This window comes from Globicephala melas, chromosome 5, assembly GCF_963455315.2.
Source record: "Globicephala melas chromosome 5, mGloMel1.2, whole genome shotgun sequence".
Classification (NCBI taxonomy): Eukaryota; Metazoa; Chordata; class Mammalia; order Artiodactyla; family Delphinidae; genus Globicephala; species Globicephala melas.
Genome location: NC_083318.1, coordinates 34,076,312 through 34,102,387, shown reverse-complemented (window position 1 = coordinate 34,102,387; position 26,076 = coordinate 34,076,312). Strand labels below are relative to the sequence as shown.

Genomic DNA, 26,076 nt, shown 5'->3' with positions numbered 1-26,076 from the left:
ACTTTATTCCTTTTTATGGCTGAATAATATTCCATTGCATATATGTGTACCACATTTTCTTTGTTCATCAGTTCATGGACATTTTAGTTATTATGAATAATGCTGCTATGAATATCTTTGTACAGGTTTCTGTATAGATATATATTTTCAGTTCTCTTGGGTGTTTACCTAGCAGTGACAATTTTGGTCATATGGTAACTACGTTTAACTTTTTGAGGAACTGCCAAACTGTTTTCCAAAACAGCTGCACCACTCTTCATGCCTACCAACAATATATGGAGGTTCTGATGTTTCCACATTTTCACCAAAACTACTTATTGGCTGCCTTTATTTATTTATTTTATTTATTATACCCCTTCCAGTGGGTATAATGTGTATCTCATGGTTTTGATTTGCATTTCCCTAATGAGTAATGATGTTAGTCATTATTTCATTTGCTATTCATATATCTTTGTTGAAGAAATCCTTTCTTAAATCTTTGCTCCTTTTTAAATTAATTGTTTTTGAGTTATAAGAGTTCTTTATATATTCTGGATACTAGAACTCATCAGATACATGGTTTGCAGATATTTTCTCATTCTGTAGGTTGTCTCTTCATTTGATGATATCCTTGAAGCACAAAAGTTTTAAATTTTGATGGTCAGTTTTTTTTTAATTAACTGCTTGTACTTTCAGTGTCATATTTAAGAAATCATTGCCTAATCCAGGGTATTAAAGATTTACCCCAATGTTTTCTTCCCAGAGTATTATAGTTTTAGCTCTTCCATTTAGGTCTTTGATCACTGTTATGATGTGAGATAAGAGTTCAACTTCATTTTTTTGCATGTGGCTATCCAGTTGTCTCAGCACCATTTGTTGAAGAGACTGTTTTTTCCATATTGAATGGTCTTCTCATTCTTGTTGAAAATTGACAAAGATGTATGTGTCATTTCAGGATTCTTCTATTCCATTAATTTACATATCTATCCTTATGCCAATACTACATGTTGTTGATTGCTGTAGTTGCTATAGTAAGTTTTGAAGTTGGGATGTATAAATCTTCCAACTGTTTTTCTTTTACAGGATCTTTACAGTATCCTACAGGATACTCTGGGTCCTTTTCATGTCCCTATGAATTTTAGGATGAACTTAATAATTTCCCCATCTGAGATTTTGACAGAGGTTCTGTTGAATCAGCAAATTAATTGGGAAGTGTTGACATCTTAACAATATTAAGTCTTCCTATTTATTAGCACAGGATGTCTTTACATTTATTTAGGTTTTTAATTTCTTTCAATGATGTTTTATAGTTTTCAGTGTACAAGTCCTACACGTCTTTTGTCAAATTTCCAAATATTCTTTTTGATGCTGTTTTAAGTAGAATTGTTTTGATTTTTTTTTGGATTGTTCATTGCCAGGATACACTTACACAATTGGGTTTTATATATTACTCTTATATCCTACAAGCTTATTTAAGTAGTTTATTAGTGCCAAATTTTTTTGGTGGATTCCTTAGGATTTATACATACAAAATCATGTCATCTACAAATAGAGATAGTTTAATTTCTTCATTTCCAATCTAGATGTCTACTTTTTTCTTTTTTCTTTTTTTGATGCTTTTGCGTAATTTCCCTGGCTACAACCTACAGTAGATATTGAACAGAATTAGCAACAGCAAGCAGCTATTGCTTGTCTCTGATTTCTTTCAGCTTTTCACCATTAGGTATGATGCTAAATGTAGGGTTTTTGTAAATGTTCTTTGTCAGGTTGAGGAAGATTTTTTTTTCTATTCTTAGGTTGAGTATTTTTATCATGAAAGGGTGTTGTACTTTTCTCAAATGTTTTTTCTGCATTTCACTTTGTTAATGTATTTCATATTGATTGATTTTTATACATTGGACCAACATTGCATTTCTGGGATAGATATTACTTGGCCATAATGTATATTTTTTGTATAGGTTGCTGGATTCCATTTGCTAGTATCTTATTGAGGATGTTTTCATCTATATTGATAAGGGATATTGGTCTATAGTTTTCTTGTGATGTCTTTGTTTTTGGTTTCAGGGTAATACTGGATTCATAGAATACATTGAAAAGGGTTCCCTCTTTTATTATTTGGAAGAATTTGTAAAGGATTGGGGCTAATTTTTTAAATGTTCAGTGGAATTCACCAGCAAAATCATGTACTCCTGGGCTTATCCTCGTGGGAAGTTTTTTGATTACTAATTCAGTCTTTTTGTTATAGGTCTATTTCTTCTTGAGTCAGTTTCAGTAGTTTGTGCTTTCTGGGAATTTGTCCATTTCATCTAAGTTATCTAACCTGTTGATAGATCATTTTTATAGTATTCCCTTATAATGCTTTTTATAAGGTCATTGGTAGTATCCTCTGTTTCATTTCTAATAATATTTTAGTAATTTGGGTCTTCTCTCTTTTTCTTGGTCAGTCTAGCTAGTTTTGTCTACCAAGACCTCAGGCAGCTGCAGTGTTCAACAATTGCCTCTGACTATTTTCAACAAATATCTCCAGTGGGGAAAAGGCTATATACAATAGGTGAACTCCAAGTCAGATCAAATGAAGAAAGCCTTGCCAGTGGTGTCTTCTAGAGAACTACCAAATAGGTAAAATAATGACATTTCTCTAGGAATGGGGCTTTGGAGGATATCCAGCCTAATTCTGCCCTCTCCAGTGGTTGCCAGCCTGCCGATTTTCACCATAAATGTGGGCTGTTGGTTTTCAAGGGTGTCGTGGAGTTCTGGGGACAGTGGAAATAGGGCAAGTTAAAACACTGTAAAGCTTAGCTTCTTACCAAAATTTCATTGCCTTTCTTGAAGAAATGCTTCCAGGACTGCTGCAAGTCTTTTGTTAATTTCCATATTTCTGAAGAGTTGATTCTGACCATATTTACCAGATTTCCTTTTGCTTTTGTGGAGGAGGGTATTTTCAGAGATCCTTATTCTGCCGTTTTTGCTGACATCTGTAAAATTGTAACTTCTAATTATAACATTCCTTCTGCATTTATTAGACGGAATTCTTTAAAGAACTTTTCATTATCAACTGTTTGGTTACCATTAAATATAATTTGTAAACAAATGACAGAATAATGCATGGTAAGTATCTTTAGTTGTGAAATTTCAAAATAGTGATTTGGTGCCTTTGTAACCATCCAAAAATGATCAGTTAGTTTGTTCTTTCTTTTTGGTATCATTATTAACTCATTTGAAAAAAAAAACCCTCATGGATTTTAACCTACATTCATTTCAATGAGAAATGATATTTAGAGATCACAGTATGTGTCCAGATGTGCCCATCGCTACAAAGATATTGTTACTTTAGGCATTTTCAGTGGACTGATATAGGAAGTAATTTTTTTTTGAAAGAGAAAATCTGAGCTTTTTAATTCATATCGTGAGTTCATACTATTTCTTGTTCATAGGATTTTACAGGGTATTTACTTATCTTTAGACTTATTTCATCTTACACTGAAATTCTTATTTTTGACATTAACAATGTTTTCTTCATGTCACAACATACATAAGTAATTTCAAAATAATATCATTACTACAAATAAGACTACTGCTGTCCAGTGAGGTCAGGAGAGCCATACATAAACAAACAATCCACTTCTTAACATGTATCCAAAGGAAATGAAATCATTATCTCAAAGGGATAGCTGCATTCCAATTGCAACATTATTCACAGTAACCAAGGTGTGGAGACAACCTAAGTGTCCATCAATGGATAAATGGATAAAAATGTGGTTTGTGAACACACGCAGAGGAATATTATTCAGCTTTTAAAAAAGGAAATCCTGCCATTTTCGACAACATGGATGAATCTGGAGGGGATTATACTAAGTGAAATAAGCCAGACAGAGAAAGACAGATACCTGATATTACTTATATGTGGAATCAAAAACAAAAAAACAAAAGTCAAACTCACAGAAACAGAGTAGAAAAGTTGTGAGAGGCTGGGGGATGAGGGAAATAGGGAGAGGTTGGTAAAAGGATATATATAATCTTTCAGTTATAAAATGAGTAAGGTCTGAGGATCTAATGACTATAGTTGATAATACCTTACTATATAACTGAAATTTGCTAAAAGAGTTGAACTTAAATGTTCGTTGCAAGAAAAAAAAATATGTGAGGTGATAGATGTGTTAATTAACTTGATGGGAAAATCCTTTCATAATATATGCTTGTATCAAATCATCACGTTGTATACTTTAAATATCTTACAGTTTTATTTGTCAATTATACCTCAGTACAGCTGTGAAAAAATACCTACTGAATATAGTTTTCCTAGTGGGTTGTTTTATCCTGTTTTTAATGTTTGGTTTCTTTGCTTGTTTGTCTATTGCCCTTAGGGTATAACTGACTTGGGATGTGAAGTCACAATACTGTATTTTAGCTAAAAACTAGAAAGCACTCAAATGCCCACCAATGGTGGAACGATTAATTTGTGGCATATCCATATAATAGAAACTGTACTCAGTGAATAAATACATCAATATAAAGTATAACTACATGCAACAATGTGGATAGATATTCCAAACAATGTTGAAGAAAAGAAGACACAAATAAGCTTATACTAGATAACTGCATATACATGTGTATGTTATGTATGTGTGTGTATGTATATGTGTACATATATATACATATACACATACAGTTTTGCCTATTTTTATACTACAGTATAGAAATATATAGCATACTATATGTAGTATAAAAATAGTCAAAACTATACATATGTGTGTGTACTATACTATACGTTGTATAAAAATGGGCAAAACTATATATATACACACACACATTTATATACACACATACACACCAAATTCAGTAGGTTTATAGTATATATAGTATAAAAATAGGCATATATATATACACACACGTACATACACTATATTCAGTAGGAATATAGTATATTTTATATAGGATAAAAGTAGGCAGAGCTAATCTCTTCTGACAGAAGTTACTGTTAGGAGGACAATGCCTGGAAGGAAATATAAGACGGGATTTAGGGGTGCAAGTATATGTTTTGTTTCTTAGTTTGAGTGGCACTCACTTGTGTATGTTTCATTTGTGAGTGATGAGAAGCTATAAAATTATGTGTACTTTCTCTGTGTGTATTATACTACAATAAAATATTTGTTCAAGTTGTCTTTTAAAGCCAATCGAAATAGTTCTTTTCTAATGTGATTGTGGCACAGCTTAATATAGAGTTAGACTTCTTTCAAAACTAATTTGCGTTCATTTTGGAATGTAGACACCCAGAATATGAGATTTATAGCCTGGACGGTGCTCTCCATAGTCATGAACTTGGTTCTTTGATTTCTCAGGAGAACGTGTGCCTGTCAGGGGCTGGACCCAGAGACCTGTGGTGCCTCCTTTTCTTTTGGTTGTTCATGGAGCATGTACTACAATGGATGTAAGTTTGCCAGGAGCAAGATCCCAAGAAAATTTAAGCTGCTTGGGGATGACCCAAAAGAGGTTTGTTTACTTCCTGATGTATAATCTGTTTATTTTTCATGGAGAATTGATGAGCACAGATGAAGTGAACAATATAATGTACTCAAACTCTCATTAACAGAGAATTTCATCTCAGAGATAGATCAGTAAAATTTTGGCTAAACGGTAGGCACACACAATAATATTTTATAAAATTAGCATAATAACAACCATGTGATACTAAAGTAATAAAGTTTGATCAACATAAACTATACTTATGGCCTTTTACACTTATTGTTTGTCTTCTATGTAAACTCCAGAGTTTCACACAGCTGTCATTTCCATATTAAAACTAAATATTACTACTTCAGTGTTAGAACTTTCATCTTTTGAACCTGAATTATAGAAATCATGTTCGTGACTGCCACATTCATAAAAGTCCATTTCTAGTCAGTTTCAACCCATGAGATTTGATGCCTTAATGTTACTATAATAAATGCATTCAAGTAACTAAAACATATTTAGATTTTAATATAAAGGTGTAGTTGAAATAAATGAACATTGATTTCTCATTGACATCACTGGTTTTTGTCCTTCTCTAGAATATATAGTTCTCAAAATATAACTTGTAGATTGGTATCACGTTTAACAACTTTTGTGTAGCATGGTATTCTAGAGTATGCTAATTGAATAATCAGAAAACCTCAGTATATTTAGCATTCATATATGATCAAATTTTTAGTAAATCTATACATGTTATAATTTTTTTCAAATTTTAAATGCAGTTGAAATATGCAATTATACTATTGATATAATTTTTATACGTCCCTTTGAAAAATTTGTTAGCTTTATTATTTGTGACTATAATAGTAAGTGGAAGTTTAATAAAGTGCAAAAGCTCTTCAAGTCATGATATAAATTTTTCATAGAATCGTAACATTTTAATAAGCTGTATTAATGTGCTAGATATCCTCTTTGCATAAGAAAACACAAATATTTGATAAACCTAATGAATAGCAATTTTGCCTACTGTCTTAACACTTTTAATTTTCACACTGGAGAGCATTTTCTCCACTACTTCATAAATGTTTATCACTCTGTTTCATGTAAACAAATGCAGGGGATGGCTAGTGACATCCTCCCTCTGTTTGTTAGGTAGGAGGACTCCAGTCAGAAACCTCCTCACCTTCTAAAATGCAAGCAAGTATACCTCTGCCAGCTGCTTACATCTCCCAAGGTTTTTAGAGAAATAGCAATGTGAAATGAGAACTTCTAAGTATGAATAGAACAACTGAGTATCATCCCCTACCATTTAAAAAAGCATATTCTTTGCTTGGGGGTAGGGGCAAATATACCTGAACATTTTTCCTCTCAAGTAAACTTTACAAAGTTTTTCATATACACCACATTATAGTTCTTAGGGTTTTATTCATATTTGAATCACATAGTAATTTTTAGTTCTATGGAGTGATCATTTCAAATTTTGTAATGCTATTTTTTATAAACATTTAAAATATAAAGATTAGAAATAGATTAAAACAAATCCTTTCAATAGCTCATCTTCCTCGGCCACTAATTGGAGAAGAATAGAGAATGTGACCTTTTAAAGACCGTATGGCTTCATTCTCCTAATCCTACTACCAGCATAGACTTATATTAATAAAATGCCAAATATCTGCATGCAAAGTAGAAAATTGTTTAATCTCATGTAAATACCAAAGAGCTAGACATTTAACAGCACATACAAAAATAGGTCTATGCTTTTCACTTAGAAATAGTCACGTTAAGATGATATTTAGTTATTGGGTTGGCCAATGTTATGGGAAAACCCCGAACAAACTTTTTGGCCAAGCCGATATTTAATGAGATGGTATATATTTGTGATTTGGATCTAAGATACAGGGGAAAAAAATCTAATTGATAGCCTCTCTCATATATGGATAGAATGGATTTAGAATTTAATATGTAGAATTATTTCTTTTTATACAGGAAGAGAAACTGGAGTCTCATTTACAAAACCTGTCCACTCTTATGGCACCAACATACAAGAAACTTGCACCTGATGCATATAATAATCAGGTAAGTTTAAACAGTTATTGACAATGATTAGAACACTTTACTTACTCATTATTGATGGCCTATCTTTACAAAAATATTTTTGAAGCAACGATTTTCCTTTATTTTTCTAACTTTTTCTCTTCCTAATTGTTGAAACCACTGCAGTGTTCTGTTTTTGATATATGAATATTTGATATATGAAAATTACACCATCCAAAAGAGTATATTTTTGGTCTTTTAATCTGTAAAGATAATGAGCTTTTAAGGCTCACAAGCTATTTTACCTACTAATCTTGTTCTCATATGGATAATTTTATCTCTGTAAGCAGACTTTAGTGATTAATTGCAATTATATGGCTCATGCTATAGGTTCTAACCACCTGTTAACTGTTTCCACAGCAAGTCTATACATGTAAAGCTATGGGTGTACTACTTTGTAAGTGTATATACATGTGTCGAGATATGTCAGATTTTGCTAGATTTTTCCTTTTTCTTTTTCCTTTCCTGTTTTCTAAGTGTGTGCTGGGTTATACCTATATGGAAGGCCAGGTGATTTGTTCAGAAATGCTCGTGAAGGAGGCAAGACCGTGAAGTCTACACTGTTTCAATAACATCAACAGCAAAAGCACTAAATGAAAGCCTGTTATGAACCAGATGCTGTGTTTAGTCACTGTGGACATTAAGATGAGCAGTGCAGATTCTTTGTCCTTACAAAACTCCTTCCTTAGAGGAGACAGAGATATGTAAAATGCCAGCTATAGAAAAACATGATAACAGCTGGGATAGAAGTATGCACATTTCTGAAGGAACAAAAAGGTTCTCCCTGAAAGTAGAGATGTAAGGTCACAAATGGCCTTGGAGGCCATACAAAGATCTTTGAACTTTATCTTATAGGTAAGAGGCCTACCACTGGGGTGTTCTAAGTGTATATTGGGGACGGTGAGGGTGAAGTGATTTAACTTGAAAAGGTCACTCAAGCCAAATAAAGGAAATACAGCTTAGATTATAGAAGATTAAATTAGAGAAGTAAGCTGTTGCAATCACTGGGCAAGAGACGTTAAGGTCCTAATTTAACGAAATATCAGTAGTGATAGAGAAAATGAAATAAGTATGTGAAATATTTGGTGGAACTTATAAACTTAGTGACCAATCAGATTTGAGAACGAGCAAAAGAGAGAATTTGGGGGTCCACCAAATTTCTGGCTTGGACAGATGGTTTTATTAGTATTAGGAATCAGTGAGGAAAAGTAAGTTTGGAGGAGATAAGGAGAAGATGACAAATTTCATTTTGGACGTGCTAGGTTTGACATACTTCTAGGATAATTAAAAGAAAAATCGGGAGAAAAATCCAGGTTAGCACTGTGATTTGGGAATTATCAAAATGCAGGAAGTAGTTAGTAGTAAATACAATTTTTCAGAGTGAAGATTACAAAGAGGAGAAGGGGCTAATGATTTTAATATTTAACATTTTAGGGGTGAGTGGGGGAAGAGAAACCAGTGAAGGAAGGACTGGGGGTAGGAGCAATGGAATAGGAGAGGTTAAAGATTTAAGAGGAAGAGGAAGATTGATAGATGGAGGAAAGCTTGAGGTGATGAGAAGGTATTCAGAACAGAGTACACAGCAGTATGGGTACGGGAAAGCGTGAAGTATGACACATTTTGCAAACATTGTCATTTACTTAATAATGTTAAAGACTCTATAAGGGGACTAGATTAGTCTACATAGCAGAGACAGACAGGGCACCAATTCTAGCCAACAATTTAGCTATTCTTGTTTCCATTGTGGACTTTAACATTTTCCCCAAACCTCAATTCTTTTTTTTTTTTTTTAAGTGGGAGCAAAGGACGCAACTTTAATAATGACTGTCTCTTTATAAGTTGTTTTATGTCACAACCTAGATATTTAGAGATATATGTTATGTTAATGTCTATGGAAATTATTTTAAATGCTATTAATAACAGTGGGATTAATATTGTTATTTTTACAACCTTACCTATTTTAATCAGTGTCACAGAAAAGTATAAGGAATGGTTTGCTACTGTTGTAAAATAATTCTGGTGAGCAAAATAATAAATCAAGCTATAAAAAGAAAATAAATTGAGTCTATGTTGCTAGATTTCAAGTTTGGCCATTTTCTGTTGAGTGAATTTTTTATAGGGGCTATTAATCAAATGGCTTTAACTGGGGAAAGGGACAGAACAACAAGCATTGATGTTCTTACTCCTTTGATTCCTATTATAGACTGTCTCATACGAACTTGATTATCTAAGCATTTATATTCTACACTATTACTTTTTGTTTGGAGTATTTTATGCATTTCCTGAACCTGGAATATCTAAAATATGAAGGTACCCCCAAGTTTTTAAGTTATAACAAGATGATTAGGTATAATTCCTTAGATGTGTTTTAATATTTGTATATGAGTAAATGTGTAGATAGATACACTAAACAATTGGCATGAAGTTTCAGTTAAGCAAGATGAGTAAGGTCGACAGATCTGCTGTACAAATCGTACCTGTAGTCAACGATAATGTACATTTAAAAATTTGTTAAAAGTGTAGCTCTCATGTTAAGTGTTCTTACCACAATAAAATAAAATTTAAATACATACATACATTCATACATTAAAAAATAAATGTAATGTCTATATAAACTAAATCAACTAATGGCTAAGAACGAATAAGGTGTTTTTTATATTGCATGGTAGGTACTACTGGAAAGTTTATCCATATGTCTTAACATGGTTTAGAGACCCCAGAAAACAGCCATGTGATCTTTTCCTACAGTATACATAACACATCAAGGTTATAGGTGCTGTGGAAGTCTACTATTTGGTATTTGCCTCCTTCCCCCAACTGAATATAGTACCTTTATTTCTCATATATGAATGTTCTTCTTTGCTTTGTTCCTTGATTTCATAAAGTCTTATTGGTGAAGTTAAGCTTCATTGGGTCTTCACAGCATTTCTTCTGTTAGCTCCATGGAATTAGAATATAGGTTTTCTTAACTTAAATATCCTTTATGTCTATCCAGTAGAGTTATATTTCTCTATCTTTTCTATGGTTATCTTACCATTAAACTTTAGGACTGAATTAGCAGGCTCAAATCTCAAAATCATGTGCTTTCGTCATGTGTGGAGAAGACATTTTAAAGCAAGAAAACTTCCTTTGACAATGGAAATATTTTCTGTCTACACTGTTCAGAATGGTAGTTACTAGCTGCATGTGGTTACTGAACACTTGATATGCGGTTAGTGCAATTGAGTTAATGAACTTTTCATTTTAATTAATTTAAATTTAAATTGCTACATGTGGCTAATAGCTGCCATATTGAACAGCACAGATTTACACCATCAGAAAGCCATGCACTTAGAACTGTCTTCCAGACATAGAGATAAATTACCAGTAATCCAGTCACAGACCCCTGCATGGTATTTCTTATGAGATGGCATGAGTCTAAGGACCAGCTAGATTTTGTATACATTTTTATTCAAGGAACAGAATAAAGCCAACTAGATCACATCATCGCACAATATTATTACACTAATATATGTGTAATTAGAGTCCCAAAAGGAGGACAGAAAAATATTTTTAAGTATAGTGGCCAATTGTTTTTCAAATTTGTTCAAAACTATAAACCCATTCATCCCAGAAGCTCAGCAAGCACCAAATGGTGGGGGTGGGGGGAGATATTAAGAAACTATATAAAATCACATTAAAATCAACTTGCTTACAGTGATTAAGAGAAAATGTGAAAAGTAGATGGGCCAAAAAAGACATTACTTCTTATAGGGAAAAAATGGATGACACACACACAAGACTTAAAGTCTGAGAAAGATGCAAGAAAAAAGAGGAAAAACATCCTTAAAGTACAGAAAGAAAAAAAAAAGACTATCAATCTACAAATCTATAACCAGTAAAAACAGCTCTCAAAAGTGAAGACAAAAATAAAGATTTTTTTTTTTCAGGCATACAAAAGCTGAAATAATTTACCACCACCGGCAGACTAAAACTTCAAAAAAGTTAAAGGAAGCCCTCTGATAGAAAGAAAAATAATACGATAGAAATCTAGATTGGCAAAAAGGAATGAAAACATCATAAATAGTAGATATGCGAGTAAAAAGACTTCTTCCCCTTATTTAAAAAATTTCTTTACAAGATAGTTTATTTTAAAATATATTAAAAATGTAATTTAAGATTTATAACATATAAAAATAGCACAGAGGCTTAGGGATTGGAAGTATACTGTTGTAAGATTCTTATGTCATATATGGATGGAATGGTATATTACTTGAATATAGACTGTACACTACACTGTAAACCTTAAAGCAGGCAGCCACTAACCAAAAAATGTATAAGTAATCCCCCAGTAAAGAGATGAGAATGGAATTAATCCCAAAACATATTTTAAAATATGGAACTAAAAGAAAACTAAAACAAATACAAAACAAATAGCAAATGGTATATTTAATCCCAGCCATATCAAAAACCACATTAAATATAAATTTTTTAACACTCCCAGTTAAAAGGCAGAGCTTGTGATATTGAATAAGCACATTGATACAGAACAATTGTGATATTTAGAAAAGCAAGAACCAAGAAATACCGTGCTTGGGCTTCTCTGGTGGCACAGTGCTTGAGAGTCCGCCTGCCGATGCAGGGGACACGGGTTCGTGCCCCGGTCTGGGAAGATCCCAGATGCCGCAGAGCGTCTAGGCCCGTGAGCCATGGCCGCTGAGCCTGCGCGTCCGGAGCCTGTGCTCCACAACGGGAGAGGCCACAACAGTGAGAGGCCTGTGTACCGCCAAAAAAAAAAAAAGAAATACCATGCTAATGTCAATCAAAAGAAAGCTGGAGTGATATTAATAGCAAAGTAGATTTCATAGCAAAGAATATTATAAAGAGGATCATTTTATAATGATAAAAAGGTCAGTTTAGCAAGAGAAGATGATGATCCTAACTATGCATCTAATAATAGCTTTAAATTTTATTAAACAAAAACTGATACAACTAAAAACAAACGAAGCTACAGATACAGTCAGTTTTCAATATATCTCTCTCAAACCATTAGAACTAGACAGAAAATTAGTAAGGGGACAGAAGACTTGAACAACACTTTTAACGAAATTGATGTTATGTATAGAACTTCCCATGCAATGACAGAATTAACATTATTTTCAAATATACAAGGATGATTTACCAAGATAGTTTATATTCTGGGTCATGAAACAAGTATTGATAAATTTAAAAGCCAAAAAATATGTTCTCTGATCACAATGAAATTAAATTGAAAATCTGTACCAGAAGGATCCCTACAAAATCCCTAAATATCTGGAAACTTAGTGACTTATTTCTAAATGACCTATGGGCCAAAGAATAAATCACAAGGGAGAAAGTATTTCAAACTGAAGGAAAATGAAGATGTGACATTGAAATTTGTGGGATGCAGCTGTGAAGCTTCTTAGAGAAAGATTTATCACATTGAACATTTATATCAGAAATGTTATATAAAAGTCTCAAATCAATGATCTATGTTTATATCCTATGAAGCTTGGAAAAAGAGCAACTTTAGCCATATAAAAGGCAGAAAGAAGGAAAAACTAAAGGTAAGAACAGAAATCAATGAAATAGAAGACAGAAAATAGAATATATCAGTGAAACCAAAAGCTAGTACTTTTAGTCAATTTGTTCAAGAACAAATGAGAAGGTACAAATTGTCAATATCAAGAATTAAAGATGAGACACCATTATATATCCTACAGATAGTAAAAGAATAATAATGAAAACATTATTAAAATTTTATGAAAATAAATGACTTAGATGAAATGGGCAAAGTCCTTGAAAGGCACAAATTACTGAAGCTTACTAAAGTACCATGAATAGTCCTATATCTATTTAAAAATTGAATTTGTAATTAAAAACTTTCCCAAAAAGAAAACTCCAGGCCCAGATGATTTCCCTTCCAAATTTCACTCATTATTTAAGAAAGAAAGAATAGTTCAATGGAAACTCTTCTAGACAGTAGTAGCAAAGGAGTAAGTACTTCCCAACTCATTCTATGAGGCTGGAAATATCCTGGTCAGACAAGGGCATTAAAGAAAAAATAAAGTCCAATGATATTCATGAATACTGATGTGAAAATTCTTAACAAAATTTCATCTAAATACATCCAATGATGTGTAAAAGGGATAATATATTATGATCAAATGGAGTTTATTTCAGGAGCAGCTGGTTCATTTAACACTCAAAGATCAATCAATGTGATTCACTATATTAACCAACATAATGGGAAAAACTATCTCAATAGATAGAGAAAAAGCATTTGACAAAATTTAACATCTATAGAAGGAAACTTTCTCAGCCTGATAAAGGGCATAGATTAAAAAACTAAAACTAACATCACACATAATGGTGAAAGAACTAAAGTGTTTAGTGTTTTTATGGTAAAGTAGCAAGTTAAAGAAGCATTTCATTCCTTAACTTGCTCAGCTAGGTGGAACTGTAATTTCTTTGCTCCATTTTGTGACATGAAACTTTTTAATGCTATTTTATTGTGATGGGATCATGCCTATTACCTAAGGTAGGCTTTGCCATCTATGAAAACTCAGTAAATGGAAAGCTAAATTTTTTTAAAAAACACATTATACATTGGGAACAAGAAAAGCATATCCATTCTCACCACTTCTAGTTAAAATCTTTTTTTTTTAACTTCTGAAGTAGGTTTTACTATTTGTTGAAGATGTTCTCTGTGCCATATTTATAAACATAAATTTAATATACAATTGTCATACAATAATAAAAATAAATACTTTTTACTCTTTATCAAATGAATGTTTGCTTAAGAAAATTCAAGGGATGTTTTCAAGAATAGTTCTCATCTTGCCAGCAAGCTTTTTGTGACAGCCTAATTTTTTAAATTGAGGTATAGTTGATTTACAATATTATATGTTTCACATGTACAACATAATGATTCACAATTGTTAAAGATTATACTTCATTTATAGTTATTATAAAATGTTGGCTATATTCCTTGTGCTGTATAATATATCCTTGTATCTTATTCTATTGAACATCTAACTGGAAATTTTAGACCATGAAATAGGCAAGAAAAAGAAAATAAAAAGGATACAGATTGACTATGAAGAAATAAAACTATCCTTATTTGCAGACAACATGTGTGTGGAAAGTCCCAAAGAGTCTATCAAAAAACTTCCTAGAATAAATGGTTTAGCACAGTTGCAAAATACAAAAATCGATTGTATTTCTCTATACTAGCAATAAACCATTAAAAATTGAAATGAAAACCAATAACAATTAAAATAGCATCAAAAATATGAAATTCTTAATATATATCTGACAGAAATGTACAAGACCTGTGCACTGAAAACTACAAAACATTTCTCATAGAAATTATAAAAGACCTAAATGGAACGATATACCATGTTCATGGATCACAAGACTAAGTATTATTAAGATTTCAGTTTTCCCCAAATTAATCAATGGATTCAGTACATGACCTATCAAAATCTCACCAGGTGTTCTGAAGGAATTGACAAGGTGACTCTAAATAGAAATGTAAAGAACCTGTAATAGTCAAACTTTTTTTTAAAGAACAGAATTTGAATACCTATACTCCCTGATTTCAAGATTTACTACAAATCCACATTTACTAGTAATCAAGACAGTTGATTATTGGCATATACACACATAAATACACACACACACCAGCACACCATTACATAACAAAAGATCAGAATAGAGAGTCTGGAAATAGATTCAACATGTATGGTCAATTGATTTTCAACAAAGGCAATTCAATGAGATAAGTGTAAACTTTTTACCCAGCAGTGTTTGAACAGTTGGATATCCATATGGAAAAAAATTCTTTGACTCTTAATCTCACACCCTATGTAAAAATCAACTCAAAATGGATTTATTTATGTAAAATTCTAAATTCTTTGACTCTTAATCTCACACCCTATGTAAAAATCAACTCAAAATGGATTTATTTATGTAAAATTCTAGAAAATGCAAACTACAATAATCTCTAGTGACAGAAAGCAGATCAGTAGTTTCCTGGGAACAAAGTGGGAAGCATGAATTATAAAGAGGCATGAGGAAACTTATGGGAATGATAGATATGTACATTATTTTGATTGTGGTAGTGGTTTCATGTATGTATATGTATGTGTGTGTGTATATATATATATAATCAAATAGTATAATAAACAGCATATATTTAAAGTGTAAGTCAATTATATCTCAGTAACACTATTAAATAACTTTACTGTGTCAAGGCATTTGCTCTATTTTGTGTCATTCCATTGTATTTGGGGATATAAAATATAATACTAAGGAACCTTTTTGACCTGCTCAGTACACAGGTCCTGTACTTTTTTGTCAAATGTGTGCCTAAAGATTTGAAATGCCTAAGTACTTCCCCAGTCACACACTCGCTTCCGTTTTTCAGATTGAATATGAACACAGAGCACCAGAGTGCCGTCTGGGTCTGAAGGAAGGCCGTCCATTCTCAGGGGTCACTGCATGTTTGGACTTCTGTGCTCATGCCCATAGAGACTTGCACAACATGCAGAATGGCAGCACATTGGTAAGTGGTGCTGAGGAGAGGTTAGCAGCATGTCCTGTTGAAGAGTAGAGGACTGGAAGTTAGCAGCATTTAGAGTAATATGTTTTCTGCCGGTGTCCCTGCAGAGAACAGTGTTTTCATGAATGATTGCTATTGCAAGGTGACCTTGTTTTGCATAACTAGTACTCTCATAACAGGTTGGCATGTCACATTAGTGGAAAACTGTATTGACAAGCATGTGAAAATCATGGAAATTCTTGGGCTTCCCTGGTGGCGCAGTGGTTGAGAGTCCGCCTGCCGATGCAGGGGACGCGGGTTTGTGCCCCGGTCCGGGAAGATCCCACATGCCGCGGAGCGGCGGGGCCCGTGAGCCACGGCCGCTGAGCCTGCGCGTCCGGAGCCTGTGCTCCGCAACGGGAGAGGCCACAACAGTGAGAGGCCCGCGTACCGCAAAAAAAAAAAAAAAACGGAAATTCTTGGTGCTAATCTAAACCAGTGACTAAGGCTCTCCAGCTACAATCAGATGCCCAAAAAAATTCTTTCAAAATTCACTGTCACATATCTAGTAGGTTATAATCAGTTAAGCAAAAAGCCATATACGAGCTAAGGTACCAGTCCAGCCTGCAGAGAAAAGTATAAATGAAAAATGCATCGTCGATGTCACACCAACTACTACAGAAAGTTCAAAGTGCAAAAGAACCCATTGTAAGTACATATTACAGTGGGTAAAATGGATTGGTCCTTGTATTTGAAGGCTTTGGTAAGGGGAGAAAATGGATCCATCTTAGGGGGGAGCAGTGTTGCGTACCATCAAAACCCAGGGTGTGGCCTTGCATCTAAAGAGATGACTCAGAGTGGAGATAAAGAACGAAAAAGCTCAAGTACAGAAACTATAAATTAATCAACCTAATGAGTTATCAACATGGATACAGGTGTAATTGAGGAAGATGACCAATGAGACCTAACATGGAAAATAGCAGGCAGGCACTATAGTTAAATTATAGTGTAGAAGAGAATTCAGAGAGATAGTAGGCAGTAGTGGAATTAATTCAAGGAATCTGCTGTGAAATTTTTGTTGAGAAACAAAGAAGGTATTGGTCTAGAGCAGGGGCTGGAAAAGTTTTCTGTTAAAAGCTTTGCAGGCCACATAGGATCTCTGTCATATTCTTTGTTTGGGATTTTTTCAATAAAAAGTTCTTTAAAAATGCAAAAAAAACATTCTTAGTTCACTGGCCATACAAAAACAGGCTGCAAGGCAGTTTAGCCACAGGCCCTAGTTTGCTGATTTCTGATTCAGGAGAACAAACATGAGACTTATCATCCACAATATCTAACACCGTCACTCACCAGGTATTGAACACCTGCTCATCATTTGGAGGTTCTGCTAGATTCTGGGAAGTAGAAGAAATAAGTGATAGCTGGAGCTACAGGAGGTCTTGAAGATAACCAGGTTTCTCTCCAGCAAGGTGATGGAGAGTGGGCAGAGGATGAGAAAGTTTTTGATTGAAGGGGAATTTGTCTCTGATAGGTCACAGGTTCTGTGAGGTGAAATGGAAAGCAGCACTGGAGAGGTGGAAGCGAGTAGGGATAAATTGTGGGAAAAGGTTACAAGTGCTCAGAGGCAAGGATTTGGGAAGACTTATGTGTACGAAGTGAAATGCTCATTTTAATACCATTGCATGTTAAACTTATTTATAAAGGTAAATCTAATGTAATCATCACACTCCTTTCAAGAGTATCTTTCAATGATTTTGTATTACCTTGGGTTTTAAGTAACTGTGGTCGCATTTTCTCCGTTAATTAAAAACACTAAATACTAAAAGCTAGTATTTTAAAACCAACAAACAATCTTTCATCAAAGCCAATGTGATTGTGGCCAACAAAAGAAATAAAGTACCATCAAATTATCAAAGCAGCAGAAGTAGCTTTTTTTTTTTTCTTTTCAGAAGAGAAATGAGTGAGAAGAGAAACAGTAAGTTAGATTTCATAAAGTACAGAGGAGGGAAAAGAAAGGTAGAAGCAGTGTTAACTTAAATATTACCTGTATCAATCAAATCTTCAATTTTACATTATTTAGATTTCACTTTGGTATCCTGTGGAAATTTCTTAAACACAGCTAAGGAGAGTTAGCTGTGAGGAAAGATGTGAAATCTCTTTGTGTACAAAGTATGAGATGAGGCGAATGTGATGTTACCAAAAGCAGAGGAAGTCATTTGGTAGAGGAAACTTGTAGCTTCTTTTTGAAGCTTCTTCCCTTAGTCAGAAATGTATGTGAAGAAGTGTCACTGCAGTGACTGTAACGGTTCCTGATAGATTCCAAAAAAAAAAAAATGTCAACATGAACTTGTTTATCTTGATGTACATTTTGATGCAATTTTCATTAATAACAGACAGTCATGGTTTTATGGTAACAAACCAATCTGGTCCACTAGGCCAGCACCACAAATGTAAATACTGAGAAGGGAAAACACACGCACACACACACCAGCTGTCATCTGGACTGAAACTGAGTCTGTGCTGTCTTATTTCCCTGCCAGGTATGCACCCTCACTAGAGAAGACAATCGAGAAATTGGAGGAAAACCTGAGGATGAGCAGCTCCACGTTCTGCCTCTCTACAAAGTCTCTGATGTGGATGAGTTTGGGAGCGTAGAAGCTCAGGAGGAGAAAAAACGAAATGGTGCCATTCAGGTACTGAGTTCTTTTCGACGGAAAGTCAGGATGTTAGCAGAGCCAGTCAAGACATGCCGACAAAGGAAACTAGAAGCCAAGAAAGCTGCGGCTGAAAAGCTTTCCTCTTTGGAGAGCAGCACAAATAAGAACGAAAAGGAAAAGTCAGCCTCCTCTCGCACCAAACAGATTGAAAATGGAAGCCAGGTGAAACAGTTGGCAGGTAAATTTAATGTGAAGCACTGTATGTTACGTGACACTTATTTTAAAAACGAACATTGTTAACTTTGGAAGGTTATGTTCGATCATGGTCTTAGTTCTGTACTAGAATTTTCTCTAAAGTAGCAAGGCCCAGGCTTTGTTCTTGGAGATGGTAGTGAGGTGTTGCATCAGCCCCAGTGTGAGGGAGAAGTTTGGATTTTATTCTATACTAAATGGCAAAGTTTTATGGTAAGTGATATGGTGAAATTAGTGTTAATCCGTCAATGACAGACAAACCAAATTAGAGGTAGAGGAACTAATAGTTTGGAGATTGATGCAGTAAACCAAGAGTGAGGTAATAAGAGCTTGAATTTTGGTGGTAGCAATGAAGATATAGGAAGAGATGACAGAAGCGAATTCTTCCAAAATGATTATCAATACGATGGTGACAAACCATTAGAATGAAGGAGAAAAAATACTTAAGGATGACTCCAAAGTTATAAGCCTAGATAATTGAAACAGTACTATTTATTGAGGTAACTTTGAAAATAAGATTTATGAGGGAAGGCCAGGAGAATAAGATACCTTTCTTTAGCCATGTTGAGGCTGAGGTGTACCAGGGGAATCCACATATAGCTCTTAAAAAGCTTTTACCCATCAAAATAGATCACATCTATAGTAGTAGCAATAGAGCATTATTTATCAATGCTAGTAGATACTCTGTTTCTTGCTTTGTCTATAGTTAATACTCTAAAAGGAGAAATCATACAATGTGATGTCCATATCCAAATTTCAGAGATGGTATTGGCCTAGCTATTAACAAAAGAAAAATGCATATCTTTTGCATTAGTATAATGCTCTGCTTAGAACCAACCGTCTTTGCTTCACAAAGTCAAATCTCCCTACTGATTGATTTTGAAGCTCAAGGATAAAACTAATTTAGAATAATATGTCAAAGATGTTTAATAAACATTTGTTGATTGGTTGACTTACACTAAGAGAAGTAAATCCTATCCACTCCCTGATATCTCTTTTAAGTTAGCTATAAAGTACAATCAGTTAGAACTTTGTGTCTAGTTCCTTCTAACTGGCCTCTGCAGTGATTGTTTCAGTTCTCAGGACTGCCATTGTGGCTCCATTTATCTGTTCTCGTCTCATATTACTCTTTCTTTTAAGTGTGGTCATGAAACAGAAGTATGACTTTTAAAAGTTTCATTTACAAAGCTGAAAGTTCCTTTAAAGTTGTATCTACAACTGTGTTAATTTCCTTCCTGGAAAGCACGCTAATGAAATAGGGTTTGCCAATTGTATAAGATGCTTTGGGTATTTAAATGGATGTCATTCTTTTTCTCATAGCATTGCTGAATCTTCCATAACAAATTTTTTGCTACATTACCTATTTAACATATTTGATTGCATGCCAGGCAATGGAGAAATAAAGTAAAATAAGACATGGTCCTTTCCCTCAAGGGACTACTTTGCAGTGAGGTGAGGAGGGGACTAAAAATGGATAATTCCAGTACGTTATGACTGTTGCTTTATCTGACTGATGTTTGCAGTGGCCATGACGAAGTATTACAAAAGCACTAGAAGTTGGGTTTATAGACGGCTTCCTTGAGGAAGGCATAACTGTGTCAAGGAAGGGCAGGGAGATGGCAGGGCACTTCAAGTAGAGAGTGTGGCTTGATCAAACACGCAGAAGCTCCAGAGAACACGATGCTCTCGATGGAATGGCTTTTGGATGTTTTATTACATTTTTCACCATTTTCCAAAATGTACTGCTGTGTGCTCTGCCATTTTATTTCTAATGCTTTAGACACAAAAAATGACGCCAGACGGTGATTAGAGAGCTCTGACGTTGCTCTTGTCCTCGTGTGATGGGTGTTGCATAATTCTACTGATGGTTCTCACATACATGTAGGCATCCTCCCTAGTTCTCATAAAGTGCTGATCAAGCGTGTTTGTCCTCGCTCTCTCTTATCCTGTCCACAGAACTTCTGCGACTTTCAGGACCGGTCATGCAGCAGCCCCAGCCCCAACTGCAGAAGCAGCTTCCACAGCCACTGAAGCAGCCACCACAGCTGCAGCAGCCACACCACCCCTTCACTGATAACCCTCAGTCAGAGTCTGTCAGCTCTTACACGTCTTCTGGATCCACCAGTCTATACACGAGAAGGCCCAATCCAGTTAGTCCTTATCCAAGCTCTTCACACACTTCAGATATTTATGGAGGCGCCAACCCTATGAACCTCTATTCCACCTCATCCCAAGCTGCAGGTTCATATTTGAATTCTTCTAATCCCATGAGCCCCTACCCTGGGCTTTTGAATCAGAATAACCAATATCCATCATCATACCAATGCAATGGAAACATATCAATGGACAAGTGCTCCCAATATCTGGGTTCCTATTCTCCCCAGTCTCAGCCCATGGATCTGTACAGGTATCCAAGCCAAGATCCTCTGTCTAAGCTAAATCTACCACCCATCCATACGCTTTACCAGCCGAGGTTCGGAAATAGCCAGAGTTTTACTTCTAAGTACTTAGGTTACGGAAACCAAAATATACAAGGAGATGCCTTCAGCAGTTGTACTCTTAGACCAAATGTACACCATGCAGGTACATTTCCTCCTTATTCCGCTCATGAGATGGATGGCCACTTCATGGGGGCTGCCTCTCGATTACCACCCAATCTGAGCAATCCAAACACAGACTATAAAAATGGTGAGCATCACCCACCTTCTCACTTAATCCATAACTACGGTGCAGCTCCGAGCATGTTCAACAGCTCTCTTCATGCCCTGCATCTCCCAAACAAGGAGAATGACGTGCTCTCCCACACGGCGAATGGGTTATCTAAGACGCTTCCAGGTCTTAACCATGATGGAGCTGCTTCTGTCCAAGAAGGCTTCCACAAAGTGCACGACGCTGGCAGTCAGGAAAAGCAGGCTTGTGCTGCCGAGGACAATGACGAGGTCTGGTCTGATAGCGAGCAGAGCTTCCTGGACCCTGACATTGGGGGAGTGGCTGTGGCTCCGACTCATGGGTCCATTCTCATCGAGTGTGCAAAGCGCGAGCTGCACGCCACCACCCCTTTAAAGAATCCCAACAGGAATCACCCCACCAGGATCTCACTCGTCTTCTACCAGCACAAGAGCATGAATGAGCCAAAACATGGCTTGGCGCTCTGGGAAGCCAAAATGGCCGAGAAAGCCCGCGAGAAAGAGGAAGAGTGTGAAAAGTATGGCCCAGACTATGTGCCTCAGAAAACCCACGGCAAAAAAGTGAAACGGGAGCCCACTGAGCCGCATGAACCTGCCGAGCCCACGTACCTGCGCTTCATCAAGTCCCTTGCCGAAAGGACCATGTCCGTGACCACAGACTCCACAGTAACTACATCTCCATACGCCTTCACTAGGGTCACGGGGCCTTACAACAGATATATATGATGTCGCCCCTTGTGGTTACCTCATTTGAAAAGACCACAACCAGTCTGTCCATAGTGTAGTTCTCATGATGTGGGCAGTGGGGAAAGGACACAGTATTCCTGACAAATGTGGTGAGAGGAACCTCAGCTCACCAGCAAAGAAAGAGGTCATCTTACCATAGCACTTAATTTCCACTGACTCCTAAGTGGTCACAGATGGAATCTAGGCAAAAGACCAAAGCATTCTATGCAAAAAGAAGGTGGAGAAGAAAGTGTTCCACAATTTACATTTTTAAACACTGGTTCTATTATTGGACGAGATGATATTTAAATGTGATATTTTTCCCCCTTTACAGCTCTACACATCTGTGACCACTTTTAATAATACCAAGTTTGCATAGTCGTGGAACACAAATCAAACAAGTACTGTAGTATTACAGGGGCAGGAATCTTAAAATACCATCTGGTGCTGAATATACAATGTACTGAAATACTGGAATTATGGCTTTTTAACATGCAGTTTTTACTGTAATCTTAATATTAACTTTTATTTATCAAAATAGCTACAGGAACATAAATGAATAAACAGCAAAACACTGAATTTGTTTGGATGTTCTAAGAAATGGTGCTAAGAAAATGGTGTCTTTAACAGTTGAAAATTAATGCCTTTATATCATCAAGATGCTATCAGTGTACTGCAATGCCCTTGAATAATGGGGGTACCTTTTCATTCAAGTTTTTAATCATAATTACCTATTCTTACACAAGCTTAGTTTTTAAAATGTGGACATTTTAAAGGCCTCTGGATTTTGCTCATCCAGTGAAGTCCTTGTAGGACAATAAACATATATATGTACATATATATATACACACAAATATGTATATGTGCACAAACATGTATATCTATAAATATTTTAAATGGTGTTTTAGAAGCACTTTGTCTACCTAAGCTTTGACAACTTGAACAATGCTAAGGTACTGAGACGTTTAAAAAAAAAAGTTTACTTTCATTTTAGAATGCAAAGTTGATTTTTTTAAGGAAACAAAGCTTTTAAAATATTTTTGCTTTTAGCCATGCATCTGCTGATGAGCAATGTGTCCATTTTTATTACAGCCAGTTAAATCCAAAACGGGACTTATTGGATTCAAGGGAATACATTAGTCCACAAAACACATGTTTTCTGGTGCTCATCTCACATGCTATACTGTAAAACAGTTTTGTACAAAATTGTATGACAAGTTCATTGCTCAAATATGTAGAGTTTTAAGAATTTTCTGTTAACTGCAGGTAGTGATTAACCGCATGCTACAGACTCAACAAAGCTAGTTCACTTAAGCAATGCTATTTTATGGATCTGTATGCTCTTCAGCGCTGCCTTTGTGTTGATAATTGTACGTTGTGATGTTGTCATTTCTTAGCTTAAGTGTCCTCTTTACCAGGAAGATTGAGCAGACTGATGCCTGCATAAGATTAATAAACAGGGTTAGTTCCATGTGAATCTATTAATTAAAAGAAAAAAAAACAGGCAGCTGGTTTGCTGTGGTGGTTTTAAATCATTAATTTGTATAAAGAAGTGAAAGAGATGTATAGTAAGTAAATTAAATTGTAAACAAAACTTTTTTAACGCAATGCTTTAGTATTTTAGTACTGTAAAAAGAAATTAAATATATATATATATATATATATGGATTTGAAGCAGAATTCACATCATGATGGTGCTACTCAGCCTGCTATATATCATAATGTGAGCTAAGAATTCATTAAAGGTTTGAGTGATGTTCCTATTTGTCATATACCTCAACACTAGTTTGGCAATAGGATATTGAACTGAGAGTGAAAGCTTATAGCATTGTGTACCATCATTTTTTTCCAAGTCTTTTTTTTATTAAAAAAAAAAAAAGCATACCTTTTTTCAATACTTGATTTCTTAGCAAGTATAACTTGAACTTCAACCTTTTGTTCTAAAAATTCAGGGATATTTCAGCTCATGTTCTCCTTATGCCAACATGTCACCTGTGTTTATGTAAAATTGTTGTAGGTTAATAAATATATTCTTTTTCAGGGATTTAACCCTTTTATTTTGAATCCCTCCTATTTTACTTGTATATGTCCTGATGTAACTAAAACTAATTTTGTAAATCTGTTGGCTCTTTTTATTGTAAAGAAAAGCATTTTAAGAGTTTGGAGAATCTTTTGACTGTTTCAAGCAGAAAAAAAAATTACATGAAAATAGAATGCACTGAGCTGATAAAGGGAAAATTGTAAGGCAGGAGTTTGGCAAGTGACTGTTGGCTAGAGTCCTTAACTCTCTAAATAAAGATGTTTTGATCCTGTAACCAATACAGGCACAGATCCATGAGGACTTCTCTACACAAACAAAACACTTAGGGGGATGGTGTGCAATCAGCTGTACAATTATGTCTTAGTCTGTGTACATTTTTGCTTACTAACATTTCAAATAAATTCTTAATCAACAGAGGCCTTTGAGTTTTATTGGTCAAATCTTTATAACTTGGCTTTTGTCTTTTAAAAAAATGTCTCCAGTTTTTGGCTGTAACCAATTTACAGGCATTTCAAGAACATTTGTTTTGTATTTGTCAAACTGCATGATTTTAATATTTTGCATATACCGTATATCTCACCCCACATATTTGATTACTTCATGCACATGTGTTGGTTTTGAGTCAGCCATCCCGATATGAGTGAATATTTGGTTTCTGTATCCTCCACTGTCATTTGTCAAACTGCTGGCCAACAAGAGCAGGAAGTATAGTTTGGGGGGTTGAGGAGAGATTAGGTAGGGAGGAAGAGAGGAAATTGAGTGGCATATTGTAAATATCAGATCTATAATTGTAAATATCAAACCTGCCTCAGAATGAATGGAAAGCAGATCTCCAATTTGCTTATATAGGAATATCAGGTTGACTATATAGCCATACTTGAAAATGCTTCTGAGTGGTGTCAACTTTACTTGAATGAATTTTTCATCTTGATTGACGCACAGTGGTGTACAGTGCACTTCTAAAGCTAGTGGTTAACTTGTGTAGGAAACTTTTGCAGTTTGACACTAATATAATGAATCTGTGTGCATTTTTCTATGCTTTTTTAAAAAACAGTTTCATTTCATTTTCATGAGATGTTTGGTTGTCTGTAAAAATCTGAGGATGGTTATAAATACTGTAAGTATTGTAATGTTATGAATGCAGGTTATTTGAAAGCGTTTATTATTATATCATTCCTGATAATGCTATGTGAGTGTTTTTAATAAAATTTATATTTATTTAATGCACTCTAAGTATTGTCTTGTTGAAGTTTCTGTTTACTGCCTGAATTACTGCCACCTCGGTGAGGCAAAAGGGAATGAAAAGAAATTGCTTTTTAAAGCTACTTTGTAGATGGTTATTCTTTTTTTTTTTTTTTTTTTTTTTGCGGTATGCGGGCCTCTCACTGTTGCAGCCTCTCCATTGCGGAGCACAGGCTCCGGATGCGCAGGCTCAGCGGCCATGGCTCACGGGCCCAGCCGCTCCGCGGCATGTGGGATCTTCCCGGACCGGGACGCGAACCCATGTCCCCTGCATCGGCAGGTGGACTCTCAACCACTGCACCACCAGGGAAGCCCGGAAGCCCGATGGTTATTCTCAATAGCAAACTGTATGGTAACATCGAAATAATTAAGGCCAAAATATTTCTCTAGTTATTCAACTTT

General features: G+C 35.1%; 1 protein-coding gene across 1 annotated transcript in view; it reads left to right on the top strand.

Moving 5' to 3' along the window:
* Positions 1–25,659, top strand: part of TET2 (tet methylcytosine dioxygenase 2) — a 133,769-nt gene extending 108,110 nt beyond the window's left edge. Inside the window, exons 7-11 of the mRNA XM_030864149.2 lie at positions 5,319–5,469; positions 7,417–7,506; positions 15,956–16,093; positions 18,610–18,964; positions 20,935–25,659. Coding sequence (XP_030720009.2) covers positions 5,319–5,469; positions 7,417–7,506; positions 15,956–16,093; positions 18,610–18,964; positions 20,935–22,391 — 2,191 coding nt within the window. The 3' untranslated portion in view covers positions 22,392–25,659. The remainder of the gene's footprint in view (positions 1–5,318; positions 5,470–7,416; positions 7,507–15,955; positions 16,094–18,609; positions 18,965–20,934) is intronic.
* Positions 25,660–26,076: the final 417 nt, after the last annotated feature.